Source organism: Lepidochelys kempii, chromosome 1 (assembly GCF_965140285.1).
Source record: "Lepidochelys kempii isolate rLepKem1 chromosome 1, rLepKem1.hap1, whole genome shotgun sequence".
Classification (NCBI taxonomy): Eukaryota; Metazoa; Chordata; order Testudines; family Cheloniidae; genus Lepidochelys; species Lepidochelys kempii.
The window spans coordinates 187,967,982-187,992,998 of NC_136380.1; the positions used below are offsets into that span (position 1 = coordinate 187,967,982).

The 25,017-nt window shown below is 40.6% G+C and overlaps 1 protein-coding gene across 2 annotated transcripts in view; it reads left to right on the forward strand.

Moving 5' to 3' along the window:
* GABRR3 (gamma-aminobutyric acid type A receptor subunit rho3) overlaps nt 1-19,228 on the forward strand; it is a 92,336-nt gene extending 73,108 nt beyond the window's left edge. For both annotated transcript variants that reach the window (XM_078848025.1, XM_073305060.1), the window contains exons 5-10: nt 1,900-2,123; nt 5,075-5,157; nt 8,090-8,230; nt 12,684-12,836; nt 17,454-17,650; nt 18,693-19,228. In XM_078848025.1, the coding sequence (XP_078704151.1) occupies nt 1,900-2,123; nt 5,075-5,157; nt 8,090-8,230; nt 12,684-12,836; nt 17,454-17,650; nt 18,693-18,995 (1,101 nt within the window). In that variant the 3' untranslated portion in view covers nt 18,996-19,228. The remainder of the gene's footprint in view (nt 1-1,899; nt 2,124-5,074; nt 5,158-8,089; nt 8,231-12,683; nt 12,837-17,453; nt 17,651-18,692) is intronic.
* Nucleotides 19,229-25,017: the final 5,789 nt, after the last annotated feature.

The following is a 25,017-nucleotide window of genomic DNA, read 5'->3' on the forward strand; positions in this document are numbered from 1 at the left end:
TTTGGACTCCTCATACCAATCTCCTCCTAGCTCCCACTCCCAGTCTTCTTGCCAGCCATTCCCAGTCCCCTGGCTCCTTGTCCACAGGCTCCTTTCCCAGCCAATCTCAGTCCCCCACACACCCTGATCTGTCTCTCTACTCCCTGCTTCCAAATGCCCCTTTCCCCCAAATCTCTCTTCCCAGAGTTATCCTCCAGTCTCAGTGTCCCTGCCTCCCCTGACTCCTTGTCTGAGTCTCTTTTCCTAACTAGTCTCAGTTCTTCTCCCTTGGATCCTGGCTTCTGGTCAGATCTGTCTCCACACACGCTCCACCTCCTTTTCCTCATCCACTGATTCCCAGTTTCAGTCTCTTTGCCCTGCCAGTCTCAGTTTCCACAGCTCCTCATACAATTGCAGCCTCTCCACTCCCACTGGCTTCCAGCCCCTCCCCCTGTTTCCTCCACAGCTCCTAGTCCTAGTTTCCCTCCCCACACTTGCCAGCCTCTGGTCCTAATCTACTCCCCCGACTTCTCCTCCAGCTCTCCAGGTTTGGCTTTTGTCCCCTCTCCATTTGACTCAAGTGGCCGCTTCCTCCATACTGTTTGGGTGTCAGCATGTGGGGTCATTGAGAGCACAGTAGAACAGGCCCCCTGCTCTCAGTTCAGGTGCTCAGCCCCACTCTGGCCTGGAGCTGCCTTTGCAGAGTAAGTCCACTTCACCCTGTCTGGATGATGCTCAGTTACTCTGTGGGGATGGTGCACATGTAGTCTCCTCACACGTAAGAACTGTGAAGGGATGGGGGGTGCTCAGGGCACATGAAATCTTCCGGAAATTTAGCTGCTCAGAATCTAAGATGTCTCTGCTTAGCATGTGCAAACTGACATTTTTCAAAGTCTTATAATTTGGCCAAATTTGGGTAGATTTTTAAAGGAACGGCCAAAGACACATCCCTGACACAAAGGCCACCCCTTGCCATATTTCAAATTCTCCAAAGAAAGGGGGTACTGAAGTTTTTCATAGAAAAAAAATTAACATTGCAAAATAACATATTTTTCCTTAGCCTTGGAAATGATTTTGGCTGAAGTTCTCCAAAAAAAAAAAAAAAATTCATTTTGAGGCAGAGACTCAATTTCAGCTGAAGTTTGGCTAAGTTATAGGACACACACAGGTTCTTATAAGGGAAATGTTGGGCCACATTAATAATAGGTGGTGCTCCCAGCCTCACCTGTAATAGTATGTGTACACAAATCCATTCATTTATTGTGAGTTCTAATATGTTATTCAGGGTCCAGGTGCCAATAGGTTACATTTTACATTTTTGAGTCAAATTTTGATTTTAGTTACTGTGGTGCAAATCTGGTGTAACATTCATGTAAATCTACTGGGTTAACTTGAAATCAGAATTTGTTCTTGTATATTTTAGATAATACAAACTCATTTATTGGCTGCAGATGATAAAAATGAGGCATTAATGTGACATCAAGAGAAAACAGCAAAAAGTTCAGTGGAAGGGCTGTAGAGCAATTTCAGTTGCTTTTATCCTACTTACTAAAATGCTATTTTCTTTTGGGGACTGTTTTATACTTTGGGCCCAATCCAACAGCCCATTGAAATCAGTGGTAGTTTTGTTCATGTAAGAAAGAAGTCTGGGCTTCAAAATCAGGCCCTTTGTTGGCTGAACTGTAAGTACCACCTAACTGGGGTAAACAGCAGACATCTCAAAATATCTTCCATCTGTGTTGTGCTCTCACTGCATGGCTTTGGTTTGGCTCTCTCTGGTTTGAGAAGTCTGCTCCTGAAACCCAGAGCAGAAGTAGTTCAAAGTCATCAAGTTTGATTAGGTGTACTGGTTATTATTGCTGTATTCAGAACCAGGAAAACACACACACATCTCTTCCTCTTAATTTTCTTTATGCAAAGGACTTCACGATGACCTTATACCTCAGACATTACTGGAAGGATGAGAGGCTTTCATTTCCTAGTACCAAAAACAGAAGCATGACCTTTGATGGAAGACTGATCAAAAAGATCTGGGTACCTGATGTATTTTTTGTCCATTCCAAAAGATCTTTCATCCATGATACAACTATGGAGAATATAATGCTCCGAGTGTACCCTGATGGCAATGTACTCTTCAGCCTAAGGTAAGGACAGTTATCCCCCCTATAACTATCAACAGCAAAATGCTACAGGATTGCCTCCTGCCTGAGCAGAGCAAGCTCAGAAGTTGTCGAACTGAGAAATTATCTGAGATCCTTGTGGTTAAATATGGAGTTTTCAAAGTGGTTTATTTTTTTATCTGCCCAATATGTTGGGGTTGTCACAGGTTCTGTTGTGTATAAGGTGGCAGCTCAGGGCTGACCAAAAGTCACATTGGTCCTTTCCAAATAAGGAAATAAGGGACCTTAAACAACACCTCAAGATTCAGAGATGTGGATCGGCATTAATCCCTGTTTTCACTAAGGAGACCCTGGGAACTGGTGACTACCTGTTTGTCAATACCTAAGACAAGCTCTGTGTCAGCTAACGTGATTTTCCAAGTATTTGAAATTCCTAGTTTACCACTATGAAAATAAATCCAGAATGGACATTACAGCTTATAAAATTTCCTTTCATTCCCCTGTTAAACATTTTCTGTAGTTTGTGTGGTGGGATGGTGGGAATGTTTACATCTTGTTCATTTTTTTAAAATTTATACGTAAAGACATCAGATATAAGAGATTGCTACTATTAAAAAACTACTACTGTTAATGAGAGAGACAAGGTGGGTGAGATAATATCTTTTACTGGACCAACTTCTGTTGGTGAAAGAGACCAGCTTTCGAGCTCCACAGAGCTCTTCAGACCTTTGAAAGCTTGTCCTTTTTACCAACAGAAGTTGGTCCAGTAAAAGATATTACTTCACCCACCTCGTGTGTCCCATATCCTGAGAGCAACACTGTATACTACCATGAATGTCAATGGCTATATTAATATTGCAGTACTTCTTGTGCATTTCTGTCCAGTGATTGTAATAAAGTCAGAAATTGCTAACAGAGAACAAAATTCTCCCCTTGGCTCTGCATTAATGATGTCAGCCCTGAAATTTTCTCTCCATGGTACATGCACAGCATTGCCACAATATCAATAGGAGTTCCACACAAACAGTCAGAGCAGATTATTGGAGTTGATATCAACTGTGCAGCACTTAGAATTGTTAAAGAAGCCCTAATTTCCCTACAAGAAATTGGTAATGCTTTAGACAATAGCTGCATCATTAAACTTCCCCTTATTATCTGCAATGTATAGTTTATTTTTTATTGAGGAGTCTTATGTACATTGTATGACGTCGCAGAGATGATCTTAATGGATGAAATTTTCCCCAGCGCAGGGGCCTGTGAACTACATAAATCCCATTTAATCTGGACTTAAATAGTGCATAGGCCTTGTATTGGCCCTCTGCATAGAGATGAAATTTCATAGATTCCTACACCAGAAAGGACCATTGCAACTGTCTATCTAACCTCCTGTATAACATAGGCCACAGAGTAAATATAGGCCACAGAATAAATTTAGAGGCACAGCGATTATTACTTCCCCCGCTACCTGACACCAATAGTTCTGAGATCTCCCCAAGCATTTCAGTTATTTGTCTGGAGAGTAGTAGTCAAATATATGTATATGCATGCGCACACACACACATAATGTTTAAACAGATTGCAAGATTTTTATGTCTGCCAATCACAAAGTCCGTTAGGAGACTGTCTGCTTTCAATTTAGTGCAGTATATTTCCTTGTGTGAAATCGATCAAAGGAAACATTCTTTGGTTTCGAAAAGCTTTATAATGATTAAGGTCATACAGTGTGTCTATAGTCTTTGCTATATTAATGCCTGTCTTCTTAAAGAATCATATGTTCATAAAAAACATCTTTTGATATCACATCCTAGGTTAGGATGTAATCCAAATCCTTATTTGTGGAAAATGTGCATAGTCCACAGATTTATCTAAAACGTCCAGAATCTAGGATTTCATGTTTTTTAAAAAAAATTCTTGATAATCTTATCTTCATTCTATCAATCAGTCAATATACAGCTGCTGGTTTATTGAATCTTCTGCAGCTACATAGACTGAAACAACTGCACCCACAGAGGTACAAATTTTATACATTATTTTAAAGTGTCAACTTCAAAGCCTTATTTCAATCACATAAATTCCTACACTTGTAAACATCCATCCACAATGCAGTTACCAGCCATTAGTCATTGAAATTCAATTATAAGCACAGTAAAATTCAATTTGGGTTTGTCTCTGGAAGATCAAAGCAAAATGTCAAGCAGGCTGTGACAGCACAGGGAAATTTAGCAATAACTAGAACTATAAACAGTATTTATATATGAACTGCTGCCTCTAACCTTTTATTTAGGTTTATTGGCTAGAATGTCAGGGACACTGATCCTCCACACATTCATGGAAAAGCAGATGGAATGACAGAATTAACATCTTTGCTTGGATTTTCCTACATTTTTTAGAATGATTTTCAAACATTCATGCATAAAATGTGTTAAGCACTTTTCTATGTGAAGTCCCCAGTGTGAGTGGGTGGAGCTTGAAAATCAGGGTTTATCTTTTTATGAAATTGTATTTTATAGCCTTTCTAGTCGTGAAATTATCCTCTGCACTGATGGCTCCTTGGCTCTGGAGTCAGAAAGACTGGAAATAATAGCAGCCAGAATTCTGAACTTCCCCCTGTTGATCCTGTTAAGGTGTAAATTTTGAAGTGTAACTATGAAGAATTCAAAAAGTGACAGCAAGCAACATTAACTTTCTATGGTCGAAAATGGGGAGCCAGCCAGTGGAGAGATTAAAAATTGGGGGCGAAACAGTAATAAGAAAATTCTGTCTATTTAAAAAAAAAAAGTCTCCCACTGGTTTGGATTTACCTTTTAATCAAAAAAGATATTTTAGAATATGTAATTCAAAATGGCAAAGATCAGAAAACTTTTGAAACCCCACAGTGACCCCAGGGTCCACAATAAGTTGTCTACAAAGTCACAGATTCCTCTTAGGAATAGTGAAAATTACCTTCAACAATTGTTTTCTGGTCCTTATTGTAGGATTACAGTTTCTTCCATGTGTTTTATGGATTTCAGCCGATTCCCTCTGGACACTCAGAACTGCTCTTTAGAACTGGAAAGTTGTAAGTTTGACTCAATCATGGTACCATATATATTCATTATATGTGTGTCCTTACCCACACTTCATTTTTGTCATAGTAGTTCCCCCTTGCTAGATGCCTTTCTACTTTGGAAGACATGTGACCTCAGCCTTTCAGTCTACACATACAGAAGACTGGCCTTTCTGGGGACTTTTGGGAGTAACCCCCCCCCCCCCCCCCAGAATACTGAACATTTTTGGAAAACAAGAAAGGTAAAGATGTTCCTTCCTACTTCTTAGGCATGGAGAATAGTACATTGAAAGATGGAGTCATTTTTCCTTCAGCATAATTCATTTTTAAAAGTGATCTGCAAGTATCTGTGAATAACAACAGAATACAAAGGCTTCTAGATCTTGTTCTCCTGGTGATTAGTAAAAACCATACAAACTGCAGTCTCCATGGTACAAGCACCCAATGTTATGCCTGATAATGGTAGCCAGACATTAGAGCTGATTTAGGCCTGAACCGGCTCACGAACATGGGTACCAACCTCAGGGCAGACTATGAAGAAGCAGAGCACAAACCCCAAATTGGCGTTCTGTAATTAGAGTTCACCAACCAAGTATCAAGTGTGAACTCCTTAAGCTCTGTAACAACCTTAACATGGAGTCACAGACAGTCCCCTGGGACATTTTGGTTTTGCCAGCCAGGCAAGCCTGCCTTTGTGATAGATGGTCCCTTACACTAAAAATCACAATAATATTCAGGTTATTCCCAGTTCCAAAGCAGCAGTCACTTACCCCAGGTCAGTTGTACCTTAGATCTCCCACAAAGACAACTCTTGTAGCTAATCCTGTAATAAACTAACTAAAGGTGTATTAACTAGGATCAAGAAATCGGAGAGTTATTTACAAGGTTAAAGAAGGCAAACACACACACAAATGAGTTACAGTCTTAGGTTCCGAAAGCTAATAGTAGCTGCTATATATACAAGCTCAGTATGTCCTTTAGGGCTAACCCAAACTAAACCTCTTGGGAATCTTTTGCTTATCCTTAGGAGTATTGCTCTCTCTGAATTCTAAGCAGCATAATGATGATAATTTCTTCTTAACAGGGATTTTTATTCCCTTCCCCCAGGATTCAAACTGTGATGGGACAAGGGCTTGTGCACGTACCCTCTTCATGGGTGTCAGAGAAGCAATCACCCCTGATGTTCCACAATGGTGTGTCTGGTGTCTATAGGCCTTCTTTTGTTGGGGAGGAGATGACACCTCTTGTGGTAAACTAGTATTTCCCACGTGGTAATGCTTCTCTCCTGACTATGGGGGTTTACAGGCTTAGGTCTGGTCTACATTACAAACCTATATCGGTATAACTACGTCGCTTCGGGGTGTGAAGAATCCACACTCCTGAGGAGCAGTTATACCAACCTAACCCCCTATGTAGACAGCACTATATCTTGGGGGAGTGGATTAACTACGCCGATGAGAGCGCATCTCTTCATTAAAGCTCTACAGCGGCACATCATTTTAAGTGTAGACCTGGTCTTTGCAAACATTTTTATAGTTACAGAACGAACACATAAATATTACCCTGTAACATGGGATACAGATATTATAAGTAAGAGTAATACATACAGCCTCCTACCAGCATTTCATAAAGTCTAAACACATTCTTTTAACTCTAATATCTGTTTTAACAATACTAACTGGTTCCCGGCTATGAATTTGTCAGAGTTCAGCAAGGCCCAGGGGTCTTGGAAGGAGCTGGCACCTAGTCTACCAGCATTGCATCTACTCATGCTGAAATCAATGGCAAACCTCCCATTGATTTCAGTGGGTGTAGGAGCAGGCCCTTAGAGTTCAATCCAGCAGCTGCTAAACATGTTGAATTACCTTAACTTCAATGGGAGTTCTGTACATGGAGTGGTTATGGGATCAATCCCTTAAGCAGCAATTAGCAGAGGTTTCCCCCATCCCAAGTGTGGGCTCACTTTGTGCATCTTGTATATTTCCATAGCCAAGATTCAAATCCAAACCACTGCTGGGAGAATTGCTGCAAAGATTTTACTACAGATAAGCCTCAAAAGTTCAAGTAATTACCAAAACATATCAGAACTCCTTTGGTTATCACAAGAAAGCCACTCTCGTGAGACTTTTGCTTGCTCCTGGTTCCAGCTAGGTTGGAAATACCCTGGGCCAAATCCTGAAGTCCTTGCTCAGTCAAAAAACTTGTTGACTTTGATGAGAATTTTACCTGAGTAAGGATCAAGTCAAAATTGAGTAATGACTTCAGAATTTGGCCTCTTGTGACATTGTGAAACTTCTGCTTTACGGACTAGTCTGAAGAAAGAGAGAGCAAAGGCACACACAAATGAGAGAATGTAGGAATCAATTGACTGAACTTTTTCAAGCCTCAAAAAATTGTTTGTTTTGCCACTGTCAAATAGTTTATATTTTACAGGGACAATTTTTATCTCACCTAGCCTTGTTTGCCCACCGCTAACCAAGGACCCTGTGGTCTGTAGGAAGCTGTAGAGCTGGGGGGAGAAGGGGAATTCCATTTTGCAGAGAATTTCAATATTGAAAAATAGGGTTTCATTCCGATTTGGATTGAAAAGCAAAAATTTCAAAATTCTCTGTGAAAGGGAAGTCCCAGCTCTGGGGCAGTTTGCTGGCCGGGCTGCCCCAGAGCTGCAGATCCTGGAAGCTGTAGGGTCCCAGGTAGGAGCCAGGTAGGTGAGCTGGAAGGAAAGGCAGGATTCCATCATGACTCTGGCTGGGTCCCATCAGAACTTTGTCAAAATTGAATAATCCCTTTGAAACATGTAGGTATCGATGAATCGGCAAATTCCAACACAAGAATGTTTCATTGAAATTTTTCCAACTAGAGTGAGTTAAGGTGCTGTCTCCGATGAATCAAGTGGAAGCCTCAGCCTACTAGAATTGGTAATTTAGCTTTTATTTTTTCTTAGATGCTTATAATGAGGATGATCTAATGCTGTACTGGAAACACGGGAATGAGTCACTGAGCACGGATGAGCACATCTCCCTTTCCCAGTTCTTCATTGAAGAGTTCAGTGCTTCTAGTGGACTAGCTTTCTACAGCAGTACTGGTATATTATGCTTGTTGACATTAGAAAATAAACACCTAGCTTAACCGTACAGCATATACTTTACATTTTATTTTACTATTAATAGATAATGATGAGCATTATCATTTCCACTAAGAAAACCTAGAATTATAAACAGACTCATCTGTTTGCTTACAATGGATCTGTCGGCACTCTGGGTCCCAGTTTTTTGGATTACGTTACCTGTGTAACACACTGTCTATATAACACTGAGGGGCCACATAGTATCTAAAATAGAGCCTGTAGAAAGGGGGCATGTAGAGCAGTAGCCATGTTGTCAGCTCTTGCACTATTTGGTACTTTTCTTAAGGCTCCTGGAGCCAGGTGATCATGGGAGGATCTCAGCTTTCTTTCGTCTTTTTTTTTTTTTTTTTTTAAGTAAGTTTCTAGCCTTCTTGGTTGCAGAGAAAAAGCTTGAAAATACGAACCCTGAAGGCTCAAAACCTAGCAGGCACATAAAAAGAACCCCAAATCTATTCTTTTTCCAAAATCTTATGGCTCTATGCGCCTGGGTAATGAATTTTGAATGCTAGCTATGAAATGTTGCGAAAACAATCCAGTAATCATGATGCCTCCACAGCACAGCTGACCTCAAGGAACAGATGTTCAGAGCACTAACAACTATTCTAACTCAGCATTAATTGCTCACTAAATTTTCCATGTTTATACAAAAAGTTTCAGAGGAAAATCGCTCTGTCATAAAAATATTTATGGAGACCCCAGTGCAACCTTGTTTCAATATAAATATCTGCCCCAAAAATATGGGTCTTAATTTCCTCTTGTGGTTCTGGCTCTATTCTTAACCTGAAAAGAGTCCAGGACCCTTTGAGAGTATTATGGTCATGAATTCATGCACGGCTGTTTTTTATCTTCTGTATATTGTGCATGTGATCCTAAATACTGAAACACTTCTGTACCTAAATACAATCACAGTACTTCAAAAAACTGGTTAAAATAATATGCATGGTGTGTATGCTGTAGTATCTACTGTGAATCAGTTCATTTCAGTGAGTATGTTGTTCCTCAATTATCAAAGCTTATTAATGGAGTAGAAATGATTTCATGTAGTATGGTGATGTGCATAAAGCTTAATAAAACACTTTAAGACATGCAGGAAAGCTGCAAATAGATTTATTTACAGGAAAGTTTTTTTTCCACCTTTCGATGACATTCATTTAAAACTGCAATGTTTGCACTTTAATATCTGCTATTAAATTCAGCAATATTTTTAACTAGTATTGAGGTTGTGATGCCATCCAGCTAAACTTGGAAAAATTCAGTTTGCACATCCTTAGCTCTGGCTCTTATGAAAAAGTGACGTAAAACCGTATAAGCTAAAGGTAGAATTCCAGACTTAAAGAGCATCTCTAACCTGAAAAGTGTCCATCTGCATGTCAGTGTGGAGCTCCTTGTTTGTTACGCCTCACTGATATCCTCGTCATTGTGTTCATTTTACTAGGAGAAAGATTGAGTGTTTCTTCCCTAACTGCTGGCACCACACAGTGAGGCTGGGCTCTGAAAGTCAAGCTGGGTCATTTCATCTTATTCCTCTTCATCATTTAATAAAAGATGTGCAGGACAAATGAGGCCCTCAGTGGCACCTGTGTAACTTCATTGCCTTTAGATCAGGCCATCAGTGATACCTATGCAAACCCCTGGTCTGCAGTGAGTTTGCAAAGGTGTAACTGATTGGAACTTAATATTAACTTAGTATTTATGATGTGCCGGCTCTGCAGGGCAAAATGATTAAAAGCAGGAAAGGTGTATTTTTGTCACTGAAATCAATGAGATATGACTGAATACACACAAGGAGCAAATCTGTTGAGTAAAATGGTGCCGTTTTCATGTAGTCACTTGTCAGAATATAACTGCACGTTTGCTTTGATTTGCCTGGAATTTACTCTAGGATGCTGTATTTTCTTTCTTCCTTTCCTTTCCTTTCTCATGGAAGATGGTTATTAAATGCAGAACAGCTCCTCTTAAGCTAATAACATTACTAAGTAAGTGCAGGGGGACACAAATGGTGGTGTGACTCTGATAGGAGCCCTCCTGGCAGGAGGGGCCAGGGGACTGCAGAACAGAGACAGAAGCTGTTCCTATAGGGTACATATACACTGCAGTGGGGTGCGAGCCTCTCAGCCTGGGTAGACAGATTTGCATTAGCAGGGCTCAAGCTAGCATGCTAAAAATAGCTGTGTGGAAGTTGCGGCTCAGGCTGCCACTCAGGCTCTCAAGCCTAGCAGGTCAGATGGGATTGAGAATTCGAACTGCAGCATCCACACTATTTTTAGTACACTAGCTTCTGCCCTGCTAGTGTGAGTCTGTCCATCTGGGCTTGGAGGCTGGATCCTGGATCCCACCTCCAGTGTAGACATACCCCTGGACATCTCCTCCCTACACAGGTCTGGGTTGCCCTTTCCTGTAGATAGATACCTGTCATCCACAGGTTTGGAAGTCCTCATCCCTTCCTCACTTCACCATCCTCTAAATTCTCCCCATTTCAGGAACATTTTGCAAGGAACTCCATGAAATAAAGCTCTCAGAATTCTCCTGCCTCTCTTTCCCCTCCCTAGGGATTACACAAAGGAGGAACCAGTTTGGACCACAGTTCTGAAGAAATTTTTTTTTTTTAAATAAAAATTCTATCCCAGGCTGAAACCGTGTAGGCTATGTTTAATTTTAGATTGGATTGTTATTATCAGGTAATAAATTTCTAAAAAAGCTCTTTAAACTGGCACGAGTGTTCTACTACAATCTAATTCATGCCTATATTCTCACTGCAAAGGCAGGTTCTGGCTTTCCAGCCATTTCTGTCTTCTTTTAACCTCACTCTGTACTCTAAATTCACTGTTGTTCCTAGTGTTGTTGTAACTGTGTTGGTCCCAGGATACTAGAGAGACAAAATGGGTGAAATAACATCTTTTATTGGACCAACTTGCGTTGGTCAAAGAGACAAGCTCTCAAGTTTACACAGAGCTCTTCTTCGAGTCTAGGAAAGATACTTCGAGTATCACAGCTAAATACAAGGTGAGACAGACTGTTTAGCATAAGGAGTTAATGTGTTGTAAGAGACCATTCCAGGTGAAGTGGGAAATTAACACCTCTGCAGTCATAGAAAAAAGGAGAACCTGCTTCAATATGGAAAAAAAACCGCACACTACTAGTTGTCACCTATCACCCTGCAATGGAACCCATATGGGTTTAAACAATTACGTATGGGGATCCCATCCTGAAAAAAATCTTTCCTGAACCCCCACTTCTGGCCTTCAAACATCCCCCCAACCTCCCTAAGCTCATCATCAGAACCAAGCTCCCCACAGACCAGGACCCTACAGACCAGGACCAATTCAAAGCAGCACCGGACCCTCCAATAACAAAAGAAGCAAAACCTACAGACATATCGCCTCTGCTAAGATGACCCGCACCCGCCACGACACACCCTTCAAGATCCATGGTCCTACCCATGCCTATCACAACATTTGGGGTACCTCAACCAGTGCACTAAATGCCCCCATAACAGGAATGCGGGTGAAATGAGATAATTGGTATGCTCTTGAATGAGCTCACACAGAAAAATGATAGAAGACAAAAACGCCATGTCACCCGTGGGCAAATACTTTTCACAAAACAATCACTCCTTGTCCGACCTATCAGTTCTCATCCTCAAAGGAAATCTGCACAACACCTCTAAAAGATGAGCCTGGGGGCTAACATTCAGAACTTTGTTAGACATTAAATATCACAGACTTAATAAAGACACTGGATTTATGGCTTATTACAACAATCCCCATTAACCCTCCTTTGTCTATGACTATACAGAAGATGGTCCAAGAAAAGATATTACCTCACCCACCATGTCTTTCTAAACTCCGGACCATCCAGTGCTGCAGAATGTCACCCTGGTAATTCAGTTGGTGGCACTCTTCTCTCTGAAATCAGTTCTAAACTAGCATCCATGCCTGGTGCTAGAAAAGGAACCATACTGTTGTAACATAAAACGACTCTGAGCATTTGCATGACCTCATGACACTTTTCATGGGATCAGGGATGTCAGTCTCACTGTCCTGGCCAAATTCCATTTTGGATACTTATATGCTGCCTCCCCTGTATTCTCCCAGAAGTTTCAGTTTAATTTTTTTTCATTTTCTGTCCTCAACTGTAAAGTAGTATTTTTCTGCATCTTTAAACAGCTGTGCTGTTTCACTCCAGACATAGCTCCATTTCAGTGGTGGGTAGATAACAGTTTGTAAAGCACTTTGAGATAAAAGTCACTATATAAAATGAAGGCATGATTACTATTTATTTAATTATTATTCCTTAGACTACAAATATAATGTAAGGGCAAGCATAGTGGAAAGCAGAGGTTGGTCAGAAGAGTGCTTATATTTATGAAAACATTGATCTCTTTTTTTCTGTGCTCTCTTTCTTTCAACAGGTTGGTACAACCGCCTTTTTATAAACTTCGCCCTAAGAAGGCATATTTTCTTTTTTGTGTTACAATCCTATTTCCCAGCTATGCTGATGGTGATGCTGTCCTGGGTTTCATTTTGGATTGACAGAAGAGCTGTTCCTGCCAGGGTATCACTGGGTAAACCTTTTTGCGATCTAGTCTTGGAGAGGGATAGGCAGGAAAGGGAAGAGGGCTTTTGGTAGTTTAACTGGGTTCTGATTGCAGAGTATATGTGGCCACGTATTAGATGGGTGCCTGAGTGACAGCATCATTGTCATCCTCACATATCCATTCCCGTTATACATCCTCTGCCTTTGGAAAGGGGGCATTTTGCACTCCACAAATCAGTTTTATTGTACTACAGAATGCACGAGGGGACACTAGAGGGAGAGGCATTGTGTGTGGTTCCCCTCATGGAATTTCATTTAAACTCGGCTGTCACAAAGAATAGATTTGCCCCCCTGTGGAAGAAGCAGGCAGTCTGGCCCCCCAAGTCCTGTGAATGTGGGGGGGGATTCAGGAGGCACAGGGCTGTCCATGTGGTGGCCTTGTACCTCTGCACTAGCTCAGGGGCCCATTGACCTTTCACCGCACCTTCTGGCTCCCTAGCAGTGTGCCTGAAATGCAGCTGTCCTTCCAGGACTTATCCCTCTGACAGATGCCCATGGAAAGCCATTCGCCTCCTCACCCCGCATGGCGATATTCTGTAATGCAGGAGGAGCAGGGAGTGCTGAGGAAAAGCTAATGTGGACTTGGGCTACATTAACTTTTGAGTGGAATTACCTCCGCTTGCTTGGAGTGGAGGAGAGGAAAATATGCATGCCACCCTTAACCCACCTCCAACACTAATATGGATCCTCAAACCCCTGCAGAATTCTCAGTGGGTTCCTGGGCAGCTGGCAGTGCCCCAGAGGCTGCTGACATCATACTCCCCCTACAGGAGATGGAGTTCTGTACACAAAGAGGAGTCCCTGTGTGTGGACTCTAGGGAAGGGATGATTTCCCTCCACACACAAAGTGAGCAGTTTCTCAGCCATGTTGTAAGTGCTATAGAATGGTGCTGTGAGGCAGTTTAATATTTTGATGGATACTGTCATTTAGAGTTGGGGTATGTTGCATTTCTAAATGTTATGTTGTATTAAAATGCACGGGGTAAAATTTTAAAAAGTGCCTAAGTTACTTATGAACCTAAGTCTCATTGTCAAAAGTTGACGTAGGCACTTAAGTCTTGATTTTCAAAGGTATTTAGGCATCTAAAGATTCAGATATGTACCTAACCTGTTTTGGTGGTTTTGACAATCTCACTAGGTGCCTAACTCCCTACTAGAAATCAATGGGAGTTAGGGCTGAAAGGTATTTAGGTGCCTAACAATGCAGGTAGTCACATCGGCACCTTGGTGCCTAAGTCACTTTTGAATATAGGACTTAGGCTCTTGTGTCACTTAAGTGCTTTTGAAAATTTTGCGTTTGGTGCCTTAACACTTTGCTCAGTAAAGGCCTGACTTATGCATCCTTCTGGATTCAACACTCACAGGATTGGGTGTATAAGAAACTAACTAGTCATTTTTTATAACTTGATAATTTTCTCCAGCGATTGATCACTTGAGATCATTTCAGAACTCTGTCTGGCTTGGCCTTGGAATTAATACAGTTTTTTCCAAGATTAACATCTCTTTGAGAATCTGGTGGAGACATATTGCTCTATCAAATGTACTTGTAATGCTTCTGAGTCCCATTGCTATAGGTTTAAGAATTAATGGTGGAGTTCCCATTATTTAGTCTTACCATCAGAGCATCTTTGATCTCAGAAGCTGATTGTTTTGTCATACTTCTCAGACAAGGGAAAGCCTTGAGAGCTCTAGTGTAAAATAACATCATCAACTGGAGTTTGAGATCTGCTAAAGAAAATGTTTTTCTGTAGCCATATTGATCTGTGAGGAAAAAGGAGACCTGTAAAGAATGCGATTCCTTTTTATTGGAACAATCAATAATTTATAATACATTAGAAGATAAGATATAAATTATTTGTTGGTCTAAGAAAAGTTGTTAGGAGATATCCTGTCTACTGGTATAAATGAAACACTCCTGTTTCTCTTTATCTATGGGGAAACTATCATGCATTATTCTGAATAAATTAAAAATTCTTGAATCTCAAAAGATCATCTAAAAATGTTGATAAGACTGTGCTCTACTGAAGTTAGCAAGTTACCAGTTTTATTTCCTTAAATTATATGTGAATTCCTATAGATTCTGAGAAGAATTTGTGTGCACTCCAACAGCATAGCTTAGATAACTTCCAGTCAGGTTTAACAGGTTTGGAAACCTGATTGTTTTAAAAAGCTGTAGTCCTATATATGCAATGCATATTGGTTTCCCTAATGTGTATATATTTTTAATACATAGGTTTCCTCTTACATAGTACATTTGGAACTCCAGTGTTCAACTGAGTAATTGTAGATGAGCGAGGGGAAGATAAAGTCATTGTAGATTTCAGTAGAGTAAAACCAGCATAAAACTGGAGTAAGACCATGAATTAGGCCTCCTGCATTGAGTAGAGCTGCTAGGAACATTTCTGTCAAAATGAAATTTAGATGGGAACATTTGGCAAAACTCCCATACAATGTGTTCCACATTCTCATCTGTCATGAATCTGATCAGAATTGTTTTTAATTAACTTTTGATGAAAAATAGCTAATTTTTGCTAATGTCTTGTTCCACACTCTGAACTTCCATGATATTGGTCAGTGTTTTGATTCATATAAATCAAAGACATATCTTCACTTGAATACTGTATTCAGTATTTGTAATCAGCTGAGCACTCACAAGTATTATTGATTGAATTGGGAGTTGTAGGCACTCAGCACCCACCAGTATTAGGGCCTTACAGTGGATAAAAAGAAATACTTTTTTATACACACACAATCACCATCTAGAGCCCACTGCTACAGAACATTATTGAGGCAAAATAGCTAAGCAAATTCAGCACAACATGAGATAGTTATATGAATAAGGGGCCAGAGCATCGGTTCATCTACCAAGGATGGATAGTAATCCACAGGTACCTTGGCTACATCCCATCCCCAGCCAGACTCTCCCACCTTTGGGGCTGCAATAATTGGCTTCTAATCCCCTAGTTGAGAAGGGATTGCAAGTGGCTTGCACTGGTGAAGGTTGACTTTCTGACACCAATGGCCTTGTGCCCTGAGTTATGCCTGTGTAAACCAGCTGATTTTGTCCCAGTGTTATGGCAAAAATTAAAAAAATAAGGTTCAGTTGTTTTGTTTTTAAAGCATCTACAGTTCATAGATTCATAGAATTTGAGACCAGAAGGGACCATTTAATGATCATTTAGTCTGATTTCCTGCATAACACAGGCCATAGAATTTTACCCAACAATAGCATCAAACATATAACCTCTGTTTTGAGTTAAAACATATCTTTTACAAATATATCCAGTCTTGATTTACCCAGCTAGGATAAAAAAAAGTCCTTGCCCTTCAGACCATATCCTCATCAGCAACAGAGGTCAGGAAGAAATCTCCCCGCTCCCAACCCGTTGTGGGATATCACATAGTGGCATCTGTTAGACTTCCCTCTGAAGCACCTGGTATTGAGCAGTATTGGAAAGAAGATATCAATCTGTGAAGGTCAGTTGGTCTTTCTGATATGGCAATTCCTATGTAGTCAGCCCCCATCTCTTTTATGTCATTTCCATTGTGGCCATTGCAGTACCCAAAATAAAGAGAGGTGGAACTCGGTATTTAACATCTAGAGAATCACTTCACCAGATAGAGTTGCAGAGATGTAGCTTAGATCACAAGGTTCTGTTGTGTTATTTTTTCCTTTGAGTCCATGTGTGACAATGATGTGCCATCACAACACTTCATAGTGTATTGCTGCTACATGACATAATGTCATTGTACAACACAATGAATCTCTTGGTTCTCTTCTCAGTTGCTAGAATTGAGTGGGGGGATCCCTTTTCCCACCTGCTTGTCAAAGAGCTGCCATAGTAATCTAAAAAAATACCTTCCTAATTTATAAAGCAAATTCTTGGGGAAATTGTTTGGGCTTGATTGTGGTTTTTCAGGCACTGGCTGAAAGAGAACAGGAAAGCATATTGCTCCAGTAGTGGCTCCTAGAGGCATAATTCCTGAGGTAGACACAACAGACCTGATTTTCCCCTCACTTATGCTAGTTTTACACTGATGTAGTTCCGCTCTTTTCAGTTGATTTAGTCTGGATGTACGCTGGTGTCAATGAGAAATGAATTAGGCCCAGCACACACAGCAGTGGCATCTTCTGCAACTTTTAACAGGAGGCATTGGACACTTTGTCCGTGGCACCAGCCTAGGTGTGCTGACCACAGCCCTGTCTTCACTCCAGTTCTTACTCATTTTCTAGTGCGGCTGTTGGTATTTCGTTCTCCTGGACCTCACATCATGGAATCACAAGGAGCATCCTCTGTGTTCACGCTCATGAAGCGCTAGGACTAGGTACATTGTAGCCCTTTATGTGATCATCAGATTTCCCATAGAATGAACACAGAGGTGACCTAATGAGTCTGGTGGTGTATTTGGTAGGTCCTGTAAAATGGCCCTTCATGGTACACTCCATATTTCATAGCCTGTACAAAGAGTTGAAAGAGGGATCTACTGGTTGCACCCACAAAGCTTTGCTGATCAAGCAGTTGGTGGCCAGTTAAATAAAAACAATTGGATCTTGTTTTGTGTTAATCGCGTCTTTCTTTGGCAGGCATAACTACTGTGCTGACCATGTCAACCATAATCACAGGAGTAAGTGCCTCAATGCCTCAGGTGTCTTACATAAAAGCTGTGGATGTATACTTATGGATCAGTTTTCTTTTTGTCTTCCTGTCTGTCATCGAATACGCAGCTGTGAATTATCTCACCACAGCAGAAGAGAGAAAACAACTCAAAAAAAGAGGGAAGGTACAAACTTGTGTATTTTGTTGTCAGACAGCCTCATGGAAGCCACAAAGTAATCTGAATACAGCAACATACCATTGCATTCTGTGACGGGTGTGCTATGACTGTGTTTGTCTCTGCTCGGTGACTAATTGATTATCCACTCTTTCCTCCTCTTGGCTGATGGGAGGGAAGGTACCTCCCCTCTCTTGAATCCTGAGTAGGTCTAGTCTCCCCTGTTCTTCTGGTGGGAGAAGATAAGAGGACTCCATACCTTTATTTCTCTCCTGGGGAGGTGGGAGTGAGAGTCTGTTACTCTGTCCATACTTTTTCTGCCTCTTCTGGTCATTGAGAGGGAAGGTCTCCATCAACTCTTTCTCCCCTGGTAAATTTCTGGTAGTTGAGGGCCCCTATCGTTCTTCATTCTGGGATCCTGAGTGGGATGGGATCTCCCCACATCCTTATGTCCAACAGGGTCTCCACACTCCTGCTTCCTGAAGAGGAAGGGCCATTTCTCCTTTCTCCCTTCCCCCAATTTCTTTTAGTTATCTTTGATTGGAGAGAGAGGTCACATGGCATGGTTCTGTTTCCTGATGGGATGAGTGACTGTTGTTTTTAGAATCAGATTTCTAATGCGAATAATCCCATTTACAAGTTAAAAAATTTGCTTTCCATTAATCTTTCTAATATTCACTTAAAATTCCTTTCCCCATAAACATTCCCACCTGTAAACTCATTCAGTAGATAATCTGGGGGAGGAGAACACATAAAGGGGGCTCATATAGCTCCAGTGAAGTCACTGTTTTATTCAAGAGAATATTCATAGAAAATGTAATGAGATGTTCTCCTAACTCTAGTTAACATGGCCCTGCTGATACTAGGCAATTCCCAATTCCCACAGGTAGGTATTCACTTGCTCATGTTATGAGGTATCCACATTTTTTTCCATCCAGCACATCCATTAGCAGACAGAGCCTCCATGTGGATGATTATTCAGTGGATAGGGCTTCATTATTTAGCACTCTAATGGCTGCTGCTTACTCACACAATAATTCTCTGTTGCCAGGTTTCAGGAATGTATAACATTGATGCAGTACAAGCAATGGCCTTTGATGGCTGTTATCATGACAATGAGGCTGACATTGATATGACCACCTTTGCGGTCCACTCTGAAGAGAGCTCAGCCCGGGGACGGACAGCCAGCATCCCCAACCTAGATGCAACCCGCATAAAAAGGAAGAGATCCTTGAAAGGAAATGTGGGCAGGATTATTTTGCAGAACAATCACATCATTGACACATATTCCAGGATTATATTTCCCACTGTGTATATTTTATTCAACTTTTTTTACTGGGGTTTGTATGTATGAAAGGAAAACACTATAATCTATGCACTATTTTGCATGTAAGGATCGCAGAATCTGTGTTTTTTAAAAAACCAACAGCAATAGAAGAAATGTTTAAAAGTTTCTGAAATTGAGTCAGACATCGGTCAAGGGGATGTTGGTTTGGTGACAGAAAAATTATGAATTAAAAACCCAAATATTTCTGGCTTCTTCATGCTTTGTAAGCTTTACTTCTGAATGTTAAGAAGATTTTTAATTGGCCCACTCAGTGCTTCACTGTGGTAGCCTTCCTTGGGCTACTTCCACAGTTGCATAGGAATTTGCATATCAAGGGACCTTGCACCACACTGCTAAATAGTTTACAGCTCCAGTAAAAGGGACTTAAACGTATTATCCAGTCTAGCATGCTGTAACCATTCCTCTCTATTCAGCCTCGCTGCTCATTCCCTATTTGTGACCCAGGCAAGTATGATGCAGTCAGCATGAGAATTCTTCTCCAAATGTCTCCTCTCTGTCTTCGCTTCCTGCATTCCTGTTGTGCTGGTCAGTTTGCTATATACCTCAGTAGCCTTTGTGCTTGGATGGCAGTTTGGTGGAAGGGGATGATGGATGAGCAGTGAACTGGGGACCAGCCACAGGCAGGAAGTGAGCTGGATGGAGTTCTGCGCATTGTACATCATTAAGGCCTCACACAACCTGAAGCTGTCTCTGACTTCCATGCAGCCAGTAGTGTTTTGGAGTGACCTTAGATCATCATTCCTTGAAATGTTGACAGTATTTTAATAGCTAGGGGCAGTCCTGGCTGGATGAATGGGCTGGTACAAGGAGCAGACCTGTCAACTATACTTCTTTACAAGATATGTCACTCATTTTGAACCCCATCTAATTCAGCCTCACACAAACTCGCTGTTACCTTCCTGCTTCCATAAATTATTCAGATCGGAACTCTTAAGGCTGGTATTTCAGAAAACTTTATAAAGGGAAAAGGGAAAAAAATCCCCACTTGTTACAAGATTCTGGCTCTTCTATTTTTTATTGTACACATCAGTTTGGGTTTTTATCTCACATCTTGGTCTTGGAGGTTGAAAGTTCTGGTGAGGAGAAGCTTTGAAGGCTGCTTAGTACTATGATTCTGATCTTAGTCAAGGTACTGAAGATCACGGAGAGTGAGAAACTACAACGTAGAGGAAATTAAAGGAAAAAGTTATGCAGAAGCAGAGCCACATTCTCTCAACCTGTCAATCCCCAGAAGGAATCCTGCATCGATTTCCCTTTAGTTCAGGCAATGGGGAGTCAAACGTAGGGAACCAAGGCAAAAAGAAGCTCAGCAACAGCAAAAAAGAATCAAGTAATTATGGAATTACTTGTGTGACTTGTCCAAATTAGTAGCACTCTCCATAGGAATTATTTGTCTCTCATTAATAAAATGAATTCCATGTGGAGATGTGTGTTGGTAGAAAATGTCAAAAGCTAAATGCCTGCCACTGCTGGGTTAAAATAAAGGAAATGGAAATAAAGTTGAAAGCATGAATCATTTTCTGGCATATATGATTTCACTGCTGTGATACTATTTGTTCATAGAATGATGATGTTTGCTTCTCTGCAAAAAGCATTTGTCAAGATCCCAAATATGGATTTGGAAAAGTTGGCGAATCACTGCACACAGGGAGATTGAAATCCATGGAGTGAGTGGGATTTTTGGCAACCACTTTACTGTCAAACAAATTATCAGTGCTAATATTGTTTGATACTGGTCCAGGGAATCCTGTCACAGAAAGCAGAACTGTGCATTTGGAATGACAGTGTTGGGAAAGTAAATCCAAAGGACACAGAGATCGTACAACAAAGCCTTGGTATTAGCACATGAGGCCTCAGGATGAACAGATTTATGTTGTATAAAAAAAGTTAATACAGCATCCTTATTGTCAGATTTCAGAGTAACAGCCATGTTAGTCTGTATTCGCAAAAAGAAAAGGAGTACTTGTGGCACCTTAGAGACTAACCAATTTATTTGAGCATGAGCTTTCGTGAGCTACAGCTCACTTCATCGGATTATTGTGCCACCATTTCCACCCACAGATTACCCACTCTACCCTACACATATGCTCCAGTTTGTCTGAGAAGGTCCCATCCAATTGTTCCACTTGTGCTCTCTCAAATTTTTAACCCTATGAATTACTGTAAAAACATCACAATACAAATTGTTGTTTGCTGTATTGGAACAAATATTTTCCCAGTATCTGAAGGATACACAGCTACCAGTTTAAATAATACCACTGGAACTTCTTGGTTGTAATTAGGTAATTCCTATTCTAAAATTCTTACTGAATAGTTGATAGCAAAAGTTCCATAATACTGAATGCGCAACTCCTAAAACAGCCTGGCAAATGGGAGAGAAAGTGGAGATGTTTACAAAGGGAGAGGAAAAAAGTTCTCTGTATTTCTTTTCATAGCACAATTTCTTTAGTCTTCTGATGCACTAGGCTAGTTTAATTTGTTCTGAAAGCTGCCCGTTCCAATTAGAAAGCAATTGTTTTGCTTGGTGGAAGAAACAGGTATTTACATTGATACAGAAAGTAAATACAAAAGTAGCCATTGGTAAAGTGCTTTCAACAGGAAAAGCACAATGTAAATGCTAAGTTAAAATGCCCAAACAAAGATATGCCATTTGCTCAGACAGTCTACACACGTTGCATACATTGGCTGGGAAGCTTATAATTTTTTGACAATGCAATGGGAGATGATGCTGAACATATTGTAGTAAATTTTCAAAGGGCTGCAGAAAGACTTTGTTCACAAACCCATTACATGTATGATTGTAATTATTTATTAATCAGCACTTATATACCATATTTCATCTTCACAGAGCTCTCCAAACATCAAGTTACTAATCTTTACAGAACCCTTTTGAAGTAAGTATCTTCCAGATCGAGAAAGTAACAGACATTTCTTAGTACAGTCAGTTTCTTTAGTGTTGACACACTATTTGAGGGAACTCTTATGGTTATTTGCAAACATTCAGGTAAACGAGGTTTTATCCACAAGTTCATTCAATGAAAGTTAAAATGTCACAAATACTTATGCAAATGTGCAGCTGTATGGGGGCTTGTACACCACCATTTATGTCGGTATAACGTATGTCGCTCAGGGGTGTGAATAAGCTGCGCCCTTGAGTGATGTAAGTTACACCGACTTAAGTGCTGGTGTGGACAGTGCTATGTCAGCAGGAGAGCCTCTCATGGAGGTGGGAGCTCTCTCATCGGCATAGCGTCTACAGCAGCACAGCGCTTTTTGTGTAGACTAGCTTGAGTTTTCACTCCAGAAGCATTCACACAGTGATTCTGAAAACCCTTTGTGGGTTTGTGAATTAACCAATCAAGGAGCAGAAATAACACCATGTGATGACTTAGGTCACAGTGACCAATCACACTGTAGGATCTGGGCCCCATATTTTTAGCATACGTTGATACATCAATCAGTATGAAGAAATCAGACATCCTTTATCGCAGGAGTGGGTGGGTGAGATTCTGTGGCCTGCATTGTGCAGGAGGTCGGACTAGATGATCATAATGGTCCTTTCTGACCTTAGTATCTGTGAATCTATGAATTGTTGATGTAAGCTTCAATACCACAAACCTCAAAGTCTGGAGAGTGACTCTGATCTTTAAAGACTGATAACAAGAGACAGTGGTACATTTATATATGCATATAATTTGCATGGAGAGGTATGCAGTAGCTCATCTCAAGTGGTCTGTTTTTCAAAGAGCTCAAAATAAACACCATTGCAGGTACCCAGATATCTTTGGAGTGATAACATGGAATTTATACATTTAAATAAATTTTGCTAATTATGCTGGGTGAGGTCATGGGTTATATTAATATGTGAACCCAGGAGCAAGTCAAATTAAGGAATTTGAGGGTTTTTTTTTAAATTCACAGCCAAATGAGAGGGGGAAAGAGGCTTAATGGAGAGATTTAATTTTCGCTCTTTAATCCTTATGAAATAAATATCTTATCCATTTAGATTTGTCCATTGAAAAGTTTTCCCCCTACCTAACCAGTCTGAATGTGCTCTGCACTAATCAGCAGCCCATGATCATCTGTAGTTTTCAAAACTGGGTTTATTTTTTTTTAAATTGGTCACCTGGTGACAAACTGGCACAACAGGACCAAATGGCACAAAATGCAAATTTGTCCTTTCACCCCAATTATTATTATTATTTAATGTATTATAGTTTACTATTTTATTTAGTCAGCATCCAGGAGTTTGCTAATAGAATTTTTTTAAAAGGGCCAAAATTAGTTGTAGTTTATGGAGTTATAAGTTTTTGTAATATTGACACCTATAGATTCGAAAAATGACTCAGACTACTTGTGGTTGTATTTAAACTGTTAATTTAAAGGTCAAAAGGCTCTATTATTCCGCATTACCAATTCCCCAAACCACCTAGTTAACATCTCTTATTCATCTTTGTTATTTCTTTCTTGTATATATCTGTCTTATGATGAAGTCCCTGAGTTCATTTTTTTTGCTGATTATACTATTTTGTATGTGGTAGGTATTTCATTACTATGAGCTATAAATGGACGGCGACAGAAGTTTAGCAAGATCCAGTTAATATTTTCTGGCATTCCCCTTAATGTAAATAAAACTATATTACTAGCTCTTTTACTAAATGTACATAATTATTTCTAGGATGATTATTATATTTAAAATGATTCTGAATGTTTATCCAAGATGATAGATTATTATTAGAATGGTTCAAATCTCAGTTTTGGAAATATAGAGGAATGTAGCTAAATTTTAAAATTTATATTGATTCTGTACAGGAAACCCCACAAAATGAATCAAAATTGAGCTTTCGATCTTGTTTAATGTATTAGACCAATTAATAACTAGTTCCAGGGTGGTTTATTATCTGTTGTGAATTATTATAATGTAGTTCCAGATTGGTTTGGTCAAAGAATGAGGAACCATTTTACTGACAGATTTTTTTTTCTATAATGGTGGCTGTAAGAATCTTCTCAGGGGGTTGGAATAAATCATGGTGAGATGTATTAGGCCATGTATTAGGGAACAAAGGTAAGCAGCAGGATACGGACCCTGGACTTCAGGAAAGCAGACTTCGACTCCCTCAGGGAACGGATGGCCAGGATCCCCTGGGGGACTAACTTGAAGGGGAAAGGAGTCCAGGAGAGCTGGCTGTATTTCAAGGAATCCCTGTTGAGGTTACAGGGACAAACCATCCCGATGAGTCAAAAAAATAGTAAATATGGCAGGCGACCAGCTTGGCTTAATGGTGAAATCCTAGCGGATCTTAAACATAAAAAAGAAGCTTACAAGAAGTGGAAGGTTGGACATATGACCAGGGAAGAGTATAAAAATATTGCTCGGGCATGTAGGAATGTTATCAGGAGGGCCAAATCGCACCTGGAGCTGCAGCTAGCCAGAGATGTCAAGAGTAACAAGAAGGGTTTCTTCAGGTATGTTGGCAACAAGAAGAAAGCCAAGGAATGTGTGGGCCCCTTACTGAATGAGGGAGGCAACCTAGTGACAGAGGATGTGGAAAAAGCTAATGTACTCAATGCTTTTTTTGCCTCTGTTTTCACTAACAAGGTCAGCTCCCAGACTGCTGCGCTGGGCATCACAAAATGCGGAAGAGATGGCCAGCCCTCTGTGGAGATAGAGGCGGTTAGGGACTATTTAGAAAAGCTAGACGTGCACAAGTCCATGGGGCCGGACGAGTTGCATCCGAGAGTGCTGAAGGAATTGGCGGCTGTGATTGCAGAGCCACTGGCCATTATCTTTGAAAACTCATGGCGAACCGGGGAAGTCCCGGATGACTGGAAAAAGGCTAATGTAGTGCCAATCTTTAAAAAAGGGAAGAAGGAAGATCCTGGGAACTACAGGCCAGTCAGCCTCACCTCAGTCCCTGGAAAAATCATGGAGCAGGTCCTCAAAGAATCAATCCTGAAGCACTTGCATGAGAGGAAAGTGATCAGGAACAGCCAGCATGGATTCACCAAGGGAAGGTCATGCCTGACT